Source organism: Cyanidioschyzon merolae, chromosome 9, assembly GCF_000091205.1.
Source record: "Cyanidioschyzon merolae strain 10D DNA, chromosome 9, complete genome".
Lineage (NCBI taxonomy): Eukaryota > Rhodophyta > Bangiophyceae > Cyanidiales > Cyanidiaceae > Cyanidioschyzon > Cyanidioschyzon merolae.
The window spans coordinates 640694-654527 of record NC_010135.1 but is presented as its reverse complement, the minus strand read 5'-3'; the positions used below and the strand labels follow the sequence as shown (position 1 = coordinate 654527).

The window sequence follows — 13834 nt, the reverse complement described above, 5'->3', positions numbered from 1 at the left end:
ATCGGGTCCAGCGTCACCCCAGAAGTATCCGCACAACAAGAGATCAGCCACGATTTACGACTTTTAAGGTTCTCACGTCCCGGGTTTCACGCACCATGCATGACAAAGAGTAGCGACATGTCGACTGAATGATCTATTGATTCTCCATGGCATGTGATCGATGAATCCAACCAGAATCTTCTGAACGCGAGGATGCTGCCAGCTGCGAGGGTCGAACGCTAGCCGCACCTGCAGATGCGTTGATACAAGGCGGCACATGCCTGCCACTCGCGAACCTGACAGACCGCCACACGCCAGGTCGCCGCAGTTACAGAGCGGTGAGCGTGCCGAGGGGCGTCATACGATCATCTGCGCTGGACTACGCTGTCGGAGACGACGCTCCTGGCCCCACATGACCGTTCTCTAGAGCATGTCCACCTCGGTCCGTCGCTTCGGGGATAGGGGCGTACCCCTCGTTAGCGTGCACTTTCCAGTTGCGTGTCAGCTGCGCACTTGCGGCTCCAGATGGTTTCAGAAATGGCACTGGCGTTCTGCTGTGCTTCCGTTTCCATTCCTCAGCGCTTGCTTGCCAGCGATTCCAGCGATCGCGATCTTCCGATGAACGAATGCATGTCGAGAAAGTCGCCAGGAGACCCGCGAGTGCTGGTGCCTCCGCCGCTCTCGATCCACACAGATCGGCTTGGTCTCCTGTCGCCGAAGCTTGTCCAGTGCTGATGATTTCCGTCTGGCAGAATTCCATCATTTTGATGTGCTCGCCCTCATCATCGCGAATGTTCACGAAAGCGTCGAACAGCGTCGCAACCGGGGGGCCCTCGCACGCGTGCGTCTCTGCATTGATGGTGTCCGCTCGGAAACGGAAGCGCTCACCGCTTTCGTAGTACGCTCGGGCAACCGAAGGTGCCGGCAGCGTGCGCAGCAGCGTCTCATTTTGCTCGATGAACACCGCGTACGTGTCGTAGGCATGCTTTTCTAAGAGCTCACTGAAGTTGTACGCGACCGCTGGTGCGATCATGTAGAGGAGAACCAGTGCCCAGTAGTACACGAGAGACACGTGATATGCGAGGAAGCGGTCCAGCCACCGGCCGTCGCCACCAAGCGCTTGCATAATCAGTAAATGGTGCATTTCGTTCCACTCTTCTATGAAATGAGCGCGCCGAAGCTCCGTGAGATGAGCAAGATCCAACGATTCATACAAATGCAACACTGATAGAAAAGAGAAGTAGGGAACGCGAGCAACCATTTCCAGAAACCAAAAACGTTCGATGGGTCTGTCGCGAAAGAGCATTTCGATCAAGCGGCACAAAAGAGTATAGGTCATTCTCGAAAGCCATGGTGCCGCTTTCAGGTAATGCGTTGCACTTTCCCGGAGGCTCTCGCGTTTGGCGATGAGCTCGTCGGAGATCGCGAGCTCCGCTAGACGCGCCTGCGACGCGGACGGAGTCTTCGCCTGCCGCGTCGTGGCAGCTGCAACGGCTTCGACGGTGCCACGGATCTCCCGCACGCACTGTTTCCCGAGTAGCACGAAGAAGTTCTCTAGCCTTCCTTTCGGCAGTCGCTGGCTTGATTGTTCCATACGCAGGGAGCGTATTTGAAGCAGCTTCCTGTCGCGGTACCGCGAGCACGCCACTCTTGGTGACGTTGGTGCTTTTCTTTCCTCGCGCAACAGGTGTCTAGCCGGAACGAACAGAACTGCATGCGCTCCGCCGTTGCCCGGAGCACAGCGAGCACGGCCTCTGCCCATATGTGTTGGACCAGTTTCCATAGCGTGCACGCGAAGGAACGGAGCGCAAGCGAACAACCGATCTGATCGTATGCTGTGCAGTAGCGCCGACCTTCTCTAGCCGGCACGACCAGCGCACGTTGCAGGACAAGATACGTTCTGTCAAGAAAGCCCGTGACGTTTTTCTAAAGATCCGCAGCTTAAAGTTATGAAATGTGTCTCCAAAAGTAAGCTGTCAGGTCGCAGAGCGTAACGACGATGCGTCTCCACGAAGAAGATTTTTCGGATGGGACACCCATGGGGGTGGACTTGCAGCGCGCTCAGATCGAACCGCCTCCATGCGCATACGCAGGCTGCCGATGCATCGTTCGAATCGAGTCTGGGTCATGGAACTTGAAGGTAGGTCCTTCATCATGGACGCTTTCCCCAAAGCCATTATCCATCCCAAATTCTGCGATACATGGTCAATGTAAACGTTTCGTCATCGGAAAAAAAAAAACCGTACGAACCGCCATCGGCAAGTCGTGCTCCTGTGCCGGTCCATGCACACGTGGTGCTCGAAACGTTCCAAAAGTCTGTACGAAACAGGTGTTTATGGATTTGTGGTTGTGTTACTCGAGGTTGTTCGATGTTAAAACGGGATACTGTGATGTGCTCGGGACGAACTCGAATCAGGGCTGGATACGCGGTTTCCTTTGACGCTGGAGGCTTGAGAGCGTCCAAATAGGTGCTTGTTTGAAACGTAGCAGAATGCTCTGAATGCAACCACGCATTTTCGCTCCCGATGGACGCTCTGTCGAGCGCGATCACAGCTGGAATAGAAACAAGTGAAAGTTTGGAAAATTCCATGGTCACGAGCGCCGATCCACCGAGCAGAGCGTCCGCGCATCTCGAGCATCTTGTGCCCGGACCCAGAGACCTCGCGTCGTTCGCGAGTTGGCTGTTGTGGGCGTTGCTTGTGGAGCACCCGTCGGAAGTCAGCGAAGCGCCCCGCGATTGAAACCCGTCGTATCGTGTTCTTTTCGTCGTTTGACTCTGTTGGACGCGGGGTTCGCCACTGTCTGACGGCCGCTGTACTCTGCAGCATGACTTTGCTTTGCAGAGCGCTGTCTGCGTGACGACAGTACCGTGCATGCAAATAGGGCGGCGACCCTGAAAAAGACGCCTGCCGCGGACATCCGTGAACGCCCCAGAAGATTCGGCGCTCACACACTGGTTGTGGTGCGCACGAATCCCGCTGAATCCGCGGGCGCACTTAAACCACATGCCCCAGAGGACGAACATGAAAGCATGTTCGCGCGCTGGTGGACGACTTGAGCAGAGCAAACAATGATGATGCAGTGGTGAAAGCCGCTGGGGCCTTATGTAGTGCCTCTAATGTCAGACACCCGGGGAACGCTAAGGCATTTCCGCGAAAACTGGCGCGCGACCTCGAATGGAAATCAGCCTCGCAGGCGTCCCAGTCAGTGGCGCTGACACGGCAGAGGCTCTAGCGACCTACATGCCGTGTGATGGATCCGGTACCGAACAGGTATAAACACTGAAGAAAATGCTAGCATTCCCGGCATTTACTCTAGTGAATTCTATTAGCTTTGAAATACGTGAAATCATTCGAAATCTGCGACATGCACGCAAACGAACTGGCATACTGTCCAACTAGTTTTTCTTGAGACGCTGAACCCAGTTCGCGATGCCGACCCCAGCCTCCGCGACTTTAAGACCTCCTAAGACGTATCCCAGCGGAGATAAGGTAGCCCGTGCGAGAACAAGTGAGACAACCTGGTACGCGTCCAGGACGAGGAAAGGCGCGAGCACCCCAAACCCGTTGCTAACCTCGCTCGCAGTGGTGCGCTTGTGCATAACAAGCGCGGCAGTCAAGTTCGCTCCTGCGACGAGCCTCGTCGCCCCGAGTTCCCCGGCAGCGGCCCCACCAGCCCACTTTGCGTAGAGTTGCGGCACAAGCAGGAGACTTGCCCCGACCAAAACAAACTGCCAGGTCGCCACATAACCAAGGTTACGAAGGAGACTCTCCCGACCGGGTGCGTGCAGCTGGGTCTTTGTGGTGTTGTTTGAACCAATCCGATTCTTATTCGCCAACAGCCCCATAGACAAGCGCTGTGTGCTAGCACAAAGGAACCCTTTGTTCGTCAGAAAGTGGGCACGTTGGGTATAAAGCAGCATTCTTAACTGTTATCTCGGTAGTGAGTGCTGGTTGATGGTAGGGAGCAGCGTGCGAATCTCGTTCCACGAGGCAATCGAATTCAAAACGTCAGCTACGAGTCGCGCGCGCGGAGGTCTCGCTCAAGCATTTCATCTCAGTTCTGTTCCGCGCCCAGGTGCGTATCATCCGATGCGCTTTCGCTGTTCACAGTAGATGCGTTCGCAGTGCGTATGGTTTCAAAATGAAAAAAAATCTATGGGAAAGGTATGGATATTAACGTTGGGGATCCTGGCGCCTGCCATCGCCGAGTGCCAGGCAAATAAAAGCGGAAAATGCTGTTCTCGTCGACCGTCGGGCAAAGAAAAGCAAGTAACGAAGAAGAACAATAGACGAGATAGACGAGACTGAAATAACAAAAAGGACACGAGTTCTAGGTATCCTTCCGATGCTGAGTTCCACCAACGTCGCTGTACGCATGGAGTTCGTCGACCGACACTTCAACGCCGTCATCGATAGCAAACCATGTGTGGTACCGAATACGAGACGCGCGGGGCAGACGCGATCTCACTACGTGAGGCAGCCTCTCCGGCTCGAGGTGTGCCTGGAAGGAAACTGAGGCCAACAAGAGTCGGCCGGCCAAAAAAAGGCTGGGAGACGTCTGCGCGTGGGTAGATATCCTTACCCTCCATGGTTGAGAAACGTTTATCGTTTTGCGAAAATTTTTTGCATCTCTGACTGCAACAGCGGGCGCACTGCGCTCTTCATCCCGCAGAGCCTCATGCTGCCACGCGCTCTATGCCGAGTGATGCGCCCCGGGGCTGCGCGAATGCCTAGCTTAGGTCGCAGTGTGCAGGCCATGCTCCCGCGCAAATGCACGGGATGCCCGTACGGCAAGCTGCGGATTCGCTGGATCGAAGATTCAGCACAGCACTGGAAGCAATCCGTGATCCAGCGCTGTCGCTGAGGCGCGGTGTCAAGCCAAGCACAGCCTCCGGCTGTGGCAATCGAAGCTGACCAACATAGCAAGCACCAGCGTAGACAACAGCGGGACGAGTCGATTCTGGTTCCTTCCGCTGGTTCGGAAACGAGAGTGAAACGCTGGCACTGGGACCTGGATGCTCACGACAGGTGCGCTCGACATCGATATCATTGGCAACTGCGCGCGCGTTGTCCGATGCATACGGAATGAGAAGTGGCGAACACCGTGCCGTCCCATGGTTCTGTTCAGGGCGTGGCCGGTGCAACGGGTTCGCATTCAGTTTGACCTAACAGCGGCCGCAGCGGTATGCACCGAGGGTCCAGCGAAACTCACGTGGCGTGTTCCGCTGGCGCTCGTTCGCTTCTGCCCCTCAAGAAGAATTGCACAAGTCCTGTTACAGCGCAGGCGCCCGAGATTGCCTTCACCATCAACGATTCTTCAGCCGGATCTCTCATCCAGCAACAAACCGCATCGAGGCTTCTGATGCATTGGTACTTGAGCGCACGCTTCAGGAGTCTCAATATAAGAGTCAGTTGCGGAACTTCTGACATACAGTTTTTTACATATCTAGTGTGCTGTAGCGATGTATCTGGCCGCAGCGTTCCTCGGAGCAGGAACGGACCCGAGGCGCGCTCAGTGCGCCTGATGCTGCAGCGCTCGATCGTCAGGGTGAGTCTCCGTGCATCCTGGGGCACGAAGCAGCTAGGGTCCCGCAGCCTCTGGGGTCATGATTGGGGGCCTGTTTGCGGCGGTTCCCGATGTTTGGCCGCTCGACGGAACCACAAAGGTCAGACTGCGTTCGCAGAGAGACAACACGCGCACTCGTCTAACGAAGACAAGTACGCGCTGGTTCGTGCACAGCAAACCTTGCCAGAGTCCGCGGTCACTAGGCGGCGTTACGCGACGGGAGTTTGCTTCGTGGAAAAAGTGCGCCCCAAGTACGGCGAAGGCTTTCCAATTGGGCCTATGTGAGCGAAGGACGCCTCCTGAAAGTCGCGTAGGGGCACGATCTCCAGTGCAGACCGCGAGCAGCGCAGTCAACTGGAGTCAAAGCCGAACAGACCTCGCTCTGTGGCGACATCTCCAGAGAGGCGTCGCGTGTGTGCTCTTCGTTACCCTCGTGTTTTGGTCTCGAGTTGTTGAGAGCTCTGCGCTCCCACCAGAGAAAGTTGTTTCGGCACCGGTGCGCGTCGTGTACGAAGCATACGGTATTCTTAGGGAGAACCATATTCAGGGTGATCGCTTGCAGCGGAGCTGGCTGGATTCAGCGTTGAAGCCTCTCCCGCCAACGGATTTCATGACAGCGCATCAGAGAATCGAGGAGTATTTCATTCGGCCGCTGCATGATCGTTATACGCGGATGCTAGGCCCGGAAAAGTTCGCACAACTCATGCGTTTCGATACAACGGGGCTGGGACTTCTCCTGCGGGCAGCGGATAACGATGTGAGCAGGGCGACGCACTCCGGCGCCTCACGGGAGCAGCTCGAACTTGGCGTCATCCCAAGAGTGCCCGTAGCGGAAGGTGACTTGTATGTTGCGAGCCCTCCGATTGCGGGCACACCAGCCGCCAAGGCCGACCTCGCGATCGGCGATGTCGTCGATTCTATCAACGGTGTCGATGTACGTGGCGGGCGAGTTGCACCCTTTGAAGCCGCGGCGCTTATGCAGGGAGCTGATGGTGGCAAAGTCGTGCTGCAGATCCGGGGTCGCGGACCGATCGAACTTGTTCGCGAGTATCGCATTTCATCGAGATCGTCTCTCGAGAACAGCGTAGACTACGAACGTCTCGGGGATACGGGTATCATCCGCGTGCACGAATTCAATGCATCGACATTGCCTCAGATGGAGGCAGCCTTGTCACATCTTTTGGGGATTAGCCAGACCGGATCAGTAGCGCATGCGAGCAGCGTCGTCGATTCGATCGATCGCCTGGTGCTGGACCTGAGGAGGAATCACGGCGGATCTCTGGAGGAGGCCCTGGATCTTGCTGGCCTCTTTCTCGGCGGTTCCGTACCCGTCGCACTGTTTGAAGGTAGTCATGGCGACGTCATACCGATCTCGAGTCGGGAACCGAATCAAGCGCTGGCAGTCGCCCAGCAGCTGCCTTTAGTCGTCCTCATAGACCATGAAACTGCGAGTGCTAGTGAGATCCTTGCGGGCGCTCTTCGAGACTATTGCAGAGCTACGCTCGTAAGTGTGGGTTTCGCGCCAGACCACACGTACGGAAAGGCCATGGTGCAGGGCGTTTACGGCCTCTCCGACGGGAGTGGTCTCCTGGTTACGATCGGTCGTTACACGACGCCTGTGCGGCACGAGGAGCTTCAGGGGCGAGGCCTCCGCGCCGATCGCAGCGTGCTTGGCCTGTGGTCCATAGCGCCCATGCCCTGGCGAGCGACACTCGTGGAGCGGGAGCTGTTCGCTGTCGACTACGGTGATGGCGAGCTGCGATCCACGCCTCCATCGGTTACGCGAGAACGTGTGCGCGATGACGAGCAGCGCGCGACACCGAATGAGAAGCGTCACGAACGCGAGCGCATGCCCATGAGCGACCTGCGCCCACGTTTGTAGCACCGGCTGTCGGTTGGTTCGCAGGCCTTTGCCAGCGCTGACCTGGATGCCTCGGCGCGTAGCATGCACATTTCCAGAACCCAAGGCACGCGTGGAGTCCGCAAATGGTGTAGCGACGCGGATTGTGCGCGATTTTGGCTGATTTTCGTGCAGCAGGCCAATGCAGTGATGTTTCTTGCGGTGACGTGCAGTGCTATCTCTGGTCGCACTCGCTCATGAGGAACGGCATCAAAGATGAGGCTGGGCGCATTTTTCGAAGCGCAGGACTGCAGCGGGACCGGCATCAGCACAGTGGGCGATTCGGCGCAGCGGTGTCGCGCCTGCAGCAACGGCGCTATGCAGGCACACGCTTCTGCCGCTGGAATACCTCGCCCCGAGTGCGCTGCTTTCCAGCCAGAGGATTGGCGTTGCTGTCGACTCGGGAGCAGGTTGGCAGCGCGCAAGCACATCGACTGCATGCAGTTCAGAGGCACTCGTCGGCGTCTCGGGAGCGCATTCACAAGCACGAGCCTAAAAATGGATCCGCTGCGCTGCTACGCGTGCCGCAACCCCATCGCTTCCTGTTCCTGGAGCGGTATCCGTCACCAGAGGTGGCGCGGTGGGCGCTCGCATGGACCTGCCTTCCGGCGAGGCGCGTGTGCCGCGGGGTCCCGTATCTGTGCCCCCAGGGGAGGTTCGGACGTTGCTGGAGGCCGCGTTCTCCTGAGCGGCGCGTCTGGAACTTGGACATTGGCAGGCCTCGGTGGCGTCGCGGCGGTCGACTGCGCGCGCGCACGGATGCTCGCCAGCAGCTCGGTGCCGGCCAGGAGCACTTGACGCTGCGAGCAGCCAGCGCATCGTTCCTGATGACCAGCATTGGTATGCAGTTGATTGCGAAGGCTAGTATCAGCGCCGCTGACAGTGTTCAGCGCCTCTGCTGTCGAGGCTGCATGAGCGCATCGCACTACACGCATCGCACTGCGCGTATCGACCTACACGCATCGCACTACACGCATCGCACTGCGCGTATCGACCTACACGCATTGCACTGCGCACATCGCACTATGCGTATCGACCTACGCACATCGCACTGCGCAGATCGCATGGCGCGTATTGCGTGACGCGCATCGACCGACACTTATCGCCTGCGATTTTGGGTATGCACACGTATTCAGTATTTGAGCACCGCTAGGCTTGTGCGCAACACCCTCGATTATACAGTGTGTTGCTCCAACATAGGCCTCGTACATGTTTCTCTGTTCAACTGGACGAGCAGACAGCGTCTTGCTCGCTCGTAGGCGCAACTGCCGAGAGGTCTGCCTCGGCGCCACTGCGAGGCTGCAGCCGCCGCTGGTGCTGCTACTGCGACCGTACCAGAGGACGAGCGCTGCCCAGGCTGACTGCGGTGTACGCGCACAGCCGCGCCAGCGGCGGTGGTGCGGGCCACGCGCCAGCGCCGAGCAGGTGGCTGCGAACGGCGGAGCGCCCAGCGCGACGAGTGCAGTGCCGGCGCCGTCGACGCCCACGGACGCAGCGGAGCTGTCGCGGCGCTCTGCGCTGCCTGCAGCGGTGCTGGACGCCGAGGCCATTGAGCGCGTGCTCCCGCACCGCTACCCGTTTCTACTGGTGGACAAGGTTTTGGAGTGTGCGGCCGAGCAGCGGATCGTGGCGGTGAAGAACGTCACGTACAACGAGCAGTTCTTCGAGGGCCACTTCCCGTCTGCCAAGATTATGCCTGGTGTGCTGCAGCTCGAGGCGCTCGCGCAGTGCTGCGGCCTTATGCTGTTGAGCGGTCCAGACAGCGAGCCTGGGAGGCTGTTTCTGTTTGCCTCGGTGGAGAACCTGCGCTGGCGGCGGCCGGTGCGTCCGGGTGACGTGCTCGTGATGGAGTGCCAGGTGATGGCGCTACGCAAGCGCTTTGGCATCGCCAAGTGCCGCGGGCGAGGCTACGTCGATGGCGAACTTGCCGTCGAGGCGGATATGACCTTTGCGTGCAACAAGTGATAGGCATTGCAACTACTGCTGCTGCTGGAACAGTTGCTCCAGTCGCTTCTTGAATGTCGTTGGCGCAGCAGTCGCCGCATGTGCGTGACACGGCACGGTGCTCGGACGGGCATGCAGCGATCGCCGCGCTTTGCGCCTCGGAGATGGCACTCGGGGGCCGCAGCCGCAGCGCGCGCGCAGAACCCCCACTGACTGTTCGTTTGAGTGATCGGCGTGCAGCTGGGCGAGCATCGTGCCGACTGCTCGAACGAGGGCGCTCGCGAATCACCAAGAAATAAGGCGCATCGAGCCGGCACGCGTGCGTACCGCTGCGTGCACGTCATTCCGGTAGATTCGAATCGCGGATCGTGCGGCGTTCACGCGCTCATCGGACACGCACCATCGCTGCACGGCAATGCGCACGCGTGAGGGCACACGTTGCGGCGCATCCGTGTGCGTGTGTCCGTGCATTTGCGCGCGCAGGCATCTTCGTTTGCGTTGATATCGCCAAAGTAGGGTAGGCACTGTATCTGAGGCGCGAACTGGTTGCTGCTACTTTGTTGTGTTGTTCAGCGTGCGCTGCTTCGGTGGAGCGCTCTGCTTAGGAGACAGGCGCTATCTGAGGTCGGCATGGGGCAGGCGTGAAGTTTGCACAAGCCCATGCGCTGTGATAATGGAGACCTGCATTGCTATCGTAGGTGTGCTGTCGCCATCGTTGCGTTGCGGGAACGAATGCGCACGGAGGCGACAGCTGCGCCTCATGGCTACGACACTTTACCACTGTGTTTAGTCGTAAACGCGAACGATCCTTGCTTTGACGCCGCTTGGTATGCGTAAGGCCCATCTATCGCATACGTGGAACACATCATCGATGCTTTTATGTGCGCAAGCGCTTCGCTTTCACGTTTGAGGAGGTGCTGGAATCGCCGACGCATTGCTGAACGTCACCTTTCTTCTGTGCCGTGCGCCTGCTTGATTGGATCGGGCGCTCAGCGCAGCTGGCACCTGAGCGACCGACACCGGCGCCAGTGAGGACGTCTGCCGAACGCTCTCGCACTCGTCCACAAGCGAGGTGGTCCGAAAAGAGCGTCCCTAGTTACGCAGAAACTGTTAAGAGGCGAGCTTGGATAATGTTTGTGTTCAGTTCTTCGTTTATCACTCGGCGGGCTCACCTTGCTAGTAGGGTCTCGCAAAGAACGTCGCAGTTCGACTGGGTGACCGCGTACAGCAACCGATGCGCGTGTAGCAAGCGCTTCCAAGCAGGACCCACTCACCGTACCGAGTCTATAAGGCACAACAATGCCCTAGGCCTTCAGAGTGCCACGAAAAGGGTCACTTTCTCTGACACGCTGGACGGGTCCGACCTCCGCATCGGTCTGGTTCGCTCGCGCTGGAACGAGGAGATCACAGGTTCGCTTCTGGAAGGCGCGAAAAGGACGCTTCGGGAGTGCAAAGTCTCCCCGGAAAATATAGTGGAGTTGGAAGTACCCGGTGCTTTTGAACTACCGCTTGGGGCGCGGCTCATGATTGAGACGCAGCGCGTTGACGCTGTCGTTTGTTTAGGCTGCCTGATCAAGGGAGAGACAACCCACTTCGACGTTATCGCGGACAAGGCGAGCGCTGCCATCATGCAGCTGCAGATGACCACCGCTGTCCCTATTGTTTTCGGAGTGCTCACCTGCCTTAGTGAGGAACAGGCACGTGCACGCGCCATGGGCCCAGACAACTTAGCAGTCGATTGGGCAAAAACTGCTGTTGAAATGGGTGTTGTGAAAAATGTGATGCAAGGCAAGCGGCCCGCTGGCAAGGAGAGCAAGAAGCTGCTTTTCTAAGACACGGAAACGGACAGTCATTCGCGAGTCTGAGCTGTGTGCCAATGCAAATGCACAGGGACGCCCTCAACGGACGCTGGGTGATGCTCGCAGTGCCTCAGCACGAGGGTCGTCTCGAGCATTCCGACCGCGATCATCCTCTACAGGATGCAGCACGAAGCTGCCACACAAGCCGCTGGACGAGCAAAAGCTCCGCATACCGCGGTTCAAGCGCTGGAACCTTGCAGTGAGCGTGTGGCGAGTCGATGCAGTTCCGGACAGTTGGCAATGGAAGTGCTTTAAGCGGCTGGTCCGCTTCACAGTGGCGCACAGGCTGATCAAAGTTGTGCTCAACCAGCAATTGATTCGAGCACGCAACATGTGCTGCGTTCAGATTGAAATGCGCTGTCAAGGCAGGCAACATTCGCACGGAGCCATGGGTGGCAATCAAGCGCAGACATCACGATTTGTCGATGATGTTTGCAGACGGGCGCGAAACGTGCACGCGGCTGCTGCTTCGAAGTAGTGCAGCTACGATCGTGACCAGGGTTTACACCACGCATATTGCAGAGGATCAATGCTGCCGGTCGAATGGATCACCAAGCTCGAGACGTTGCTCGGTGTAGAAGACAGATGAGTCTCATGGAGCGGTGCCCGGTCCATGGTGCGCTGTCCACCGAGTAATTCTGGACAAGCTGTTTTGGAATGCTGTCTCGCATGATCGCCTTTTCACCATAAAAACGGGCTTGCCGAACGCATGAGGCCCCCAACACACATTCGGGATATCGTTTCCCCGCGGCTGTCGCGCCGCTTCGAAGCCTCAATCCGTGCTAGAGTCGCTTCCGTAGATTTGGGAGAACTTTATACGAAATCGTCTATCCCACGCAGCATTTCGAGCCGACTCGGCGTTAGGGCGTGCTCCCGTCCGATGCGCTGCAGCGCTGGGCACTGCGAGGTCACTCGCCATCCACCGCAGCGCTTCGCGCACACTCGCGGGCTAGATGCTCCGCCAGTATACGCCCGCAAGACTCATAGTAGGACTGGGATCCCTTCACAAAGCTGAAGCCATTCACGTCGTTCACATAGAAAGCATTGCCGTCGGCGTGCCGAATGAGATCAAAGCCGCACACAAACTGCCGGAAAGCCGCCGTGATCGTCGCCGCCACGCAGCGCTCCGCGGTGCTCAGTTCAACAGGGAATCGCAGCTCCTTGCCGTGCGCGTTCCGCTCAACGATACCGTCCACCACGGGTGACTTTCGCCGCTCCGCGTACGCGTACTCCGGCCCAACAGCGTAAACCTTGATGTCGCTCTGGTGCTCGCTCGGGATAAACTCCTCGTATATGAAGGCGCCCTCGCGACGGACACGGCGCCACCCGGGCTCAAACACAGAGCTCTGATTCGCCGTCTTCCGAAATAGCCGCCGGCGCCCGTACAAGGGCCGTGCGTAGTAGATGCATACCCGGTGGTCCTCCGCGTCAATCGGCTTCTCCACAAACGGCTTGAACAGCCGCTCTCCGCAGTACTCAATGTAGTCGTCGTGCTCGACAAATCGCGTATCCGTCCGGCCAACATCGGCTCCGTCGTGGCGCACAACAATGTGCCGCGGGACTGGCACTCGCTCACGTGCCAGCACCTCGTACACCTTGGACCGGTCCAGCAGCATCCGCTGCTCGCGCAGGCCGTTCAAGCAGTACGGGCGCCGTAGTTCCGCGTACGCTATGGCACGCTCCAGCGGGAAGCCCTCCGAGTGGAACGCAATTAACGCATCGCACACAGGCCACTTGTGGATCGGCCGCTCAAACAGCGTCTTCGCATCGAAGATCATCGGCTCGAAGTGCGCAACGCGGCTCGAGGTGAGCGCAGCGAGGATTCGCTGCATCGGCTCAGACTCGACTTTCTTCGGCATTGCGCAGACGCCTACCCAAAGAACGTCGCGTTCGTCCATTGCGCTTCACGCTGCGTCTGTGGATGTGCGCGGAAACGCCGCTCAGGGGCAAAGCGCGGTGCGTGCGATTCGAACGCCTCCCGAGCGAGGAATCCGACAGAGTGCCGGGACACGGTGCTGCTCGCACGCCCGCTGCTGCTGGGGAAAGGTTGACGACTGTCTGATGCCGTTCGACTCCGGGTTACCCCTGCAACTCAATAGGCGTCCCGCGCAGCAGACAATAGCGGTGTGTACCCTGATTGACCCGTTGACTCGATCACTCGCTCACGCTCAAGACGCGCCCTCGAACTGTCAAGCGCGGTATCGCGACCACCGGTACAGCTCTCGCCCACACGCTCGCGAGAGGCCTGTTCCGCAGGGCTAGCTGTCAACAGCAAACAAGGCCAGGTAGCCAGCCTCGATCCTGCGAGCGCAGCGCTTCTCGTCAGCCGGCACCCCGCAGCTGCAGACGGCACATCGCAAAGGACCTTTCCGAGTCGCGCTGCCCAGTAACTTGCCTCACCAACACAGTGCACCTTTTATGAGTTTCAACACTGTTCCGAACGGGCGACAAGAAGACCTACACCGACCACAAGTAGAAGGCTATCACCAGCGCCGGTGTGCACCTGCAGGACAGCGCTCAGTATCAAAGATCAATCGATCGATCGCTGATGATGGCGTCGCATCGCGCGCACGCAGCGCCACAC

General features: G+C 58.4%; 6 protein-coding genes across 6 annotated transcripts; 3 read left to right on the top strand and 3 right to left on the bottom strand.

Moving 5' to 3' along the window:
* Positions 1-358: 358 nt before the first annotated feature.
* CYME_CMI243C (plastid terminal oxidase) lies at positions 359-1762 on the bottom strand (the record flags this gene model as incomplete). The annotated part of the gene is made up of 1 exon (XM_005536340.1): positions 359-1762. One exon carries the CDS (start codon positions 1760-1762, stop codon positions 359-361), a length of 1404 nt encoding a protein of 467 aa, XP_005536397.1.
* Positions 1763-3376: 1614 nt separating this feature from the next.
* On the bottom strand, positions 3377-3901 carry CYME_CMI242C (hypothetical protein; the record flags this gene model as incomplete). The annotated part of the gene is made up of 1 exon (XM_005536339.1): positions 3377-3901. One exon carries the CDS (start codon positions 3899-3901, stop codon positions 3377-3379), a length of 525 nt encoding a protein of 174 aa, XP_005536396.1.
* Positions 3902-5587: 1686 nt separating this feature from the next.
* On the top strand, positions 5588-7429 carry CYME_CMI241C (similar to carboxy-terminal proteinase; the record flags this gene model as incomplete). Its single annotated transcript, XM_005536338.1, has 1 exon — positions 5588-7429. The coding sequence occupies one exon, from the start codon at positions 5588-5590 to the stop codon at positions 7427-7429; it is 1842 nt and encodes a 613-aa protein (XP_005536395.1).
* A 1227-nt stretch (positions 7430-8656) lies between these two features.
* Positions 8657-9412, top strand: CYME_CMI240C ((3R)-hydroxymyristoyl-ACP dehydratase, precursor; the record flags this gene model as incomplete). Its single annotated transcript, XM_005536337.1, has 1 exon — positions 8657-9412. The coding sequence occupies one exon, from the start codon at positions 8657-8659 to the stop codon at positions 9410-9412; it is 756 nt and encodes a 251-aa protein (XP_005536394.1).
* A 1109-nt stretch (positions 9413-10521) lies between these two features.
* Positions 10522-11223, top strand: CYME_CMI238C (riboflavin synthase subunit beta; the record flags this gene model as incomplete). The annotated part of the gene is made up of 1 exon (XM_005536336.1): positions 10522-11223. The coding sequence occupies one exon, from the start codon at positions 10522-10524 to the stop codon at positions 11221-11223; it is 702 nt and encodes a 233-aa protein (XP_005536393.1).
* Positions 11224-12158: 935 nt separating this feature from the next.
* CYME_CMI237C (hypothetical protein, conserved) lies at positions 12159-13148 on the bottom strand (the record flags this gene model as incomplete). The annotated part of the gene is made up of 1 exon (XM_005536335.1): positions 12159-13148. One exon carries the CDS (start codon positions 13146-13148, stop codon positions 12159-12161), a length of 990 nt encoding a protein of 329 aa, XP_005536392.1.
* Between the last annotated feature and the right edge of the window lie 686 nt (positions 13149-13834).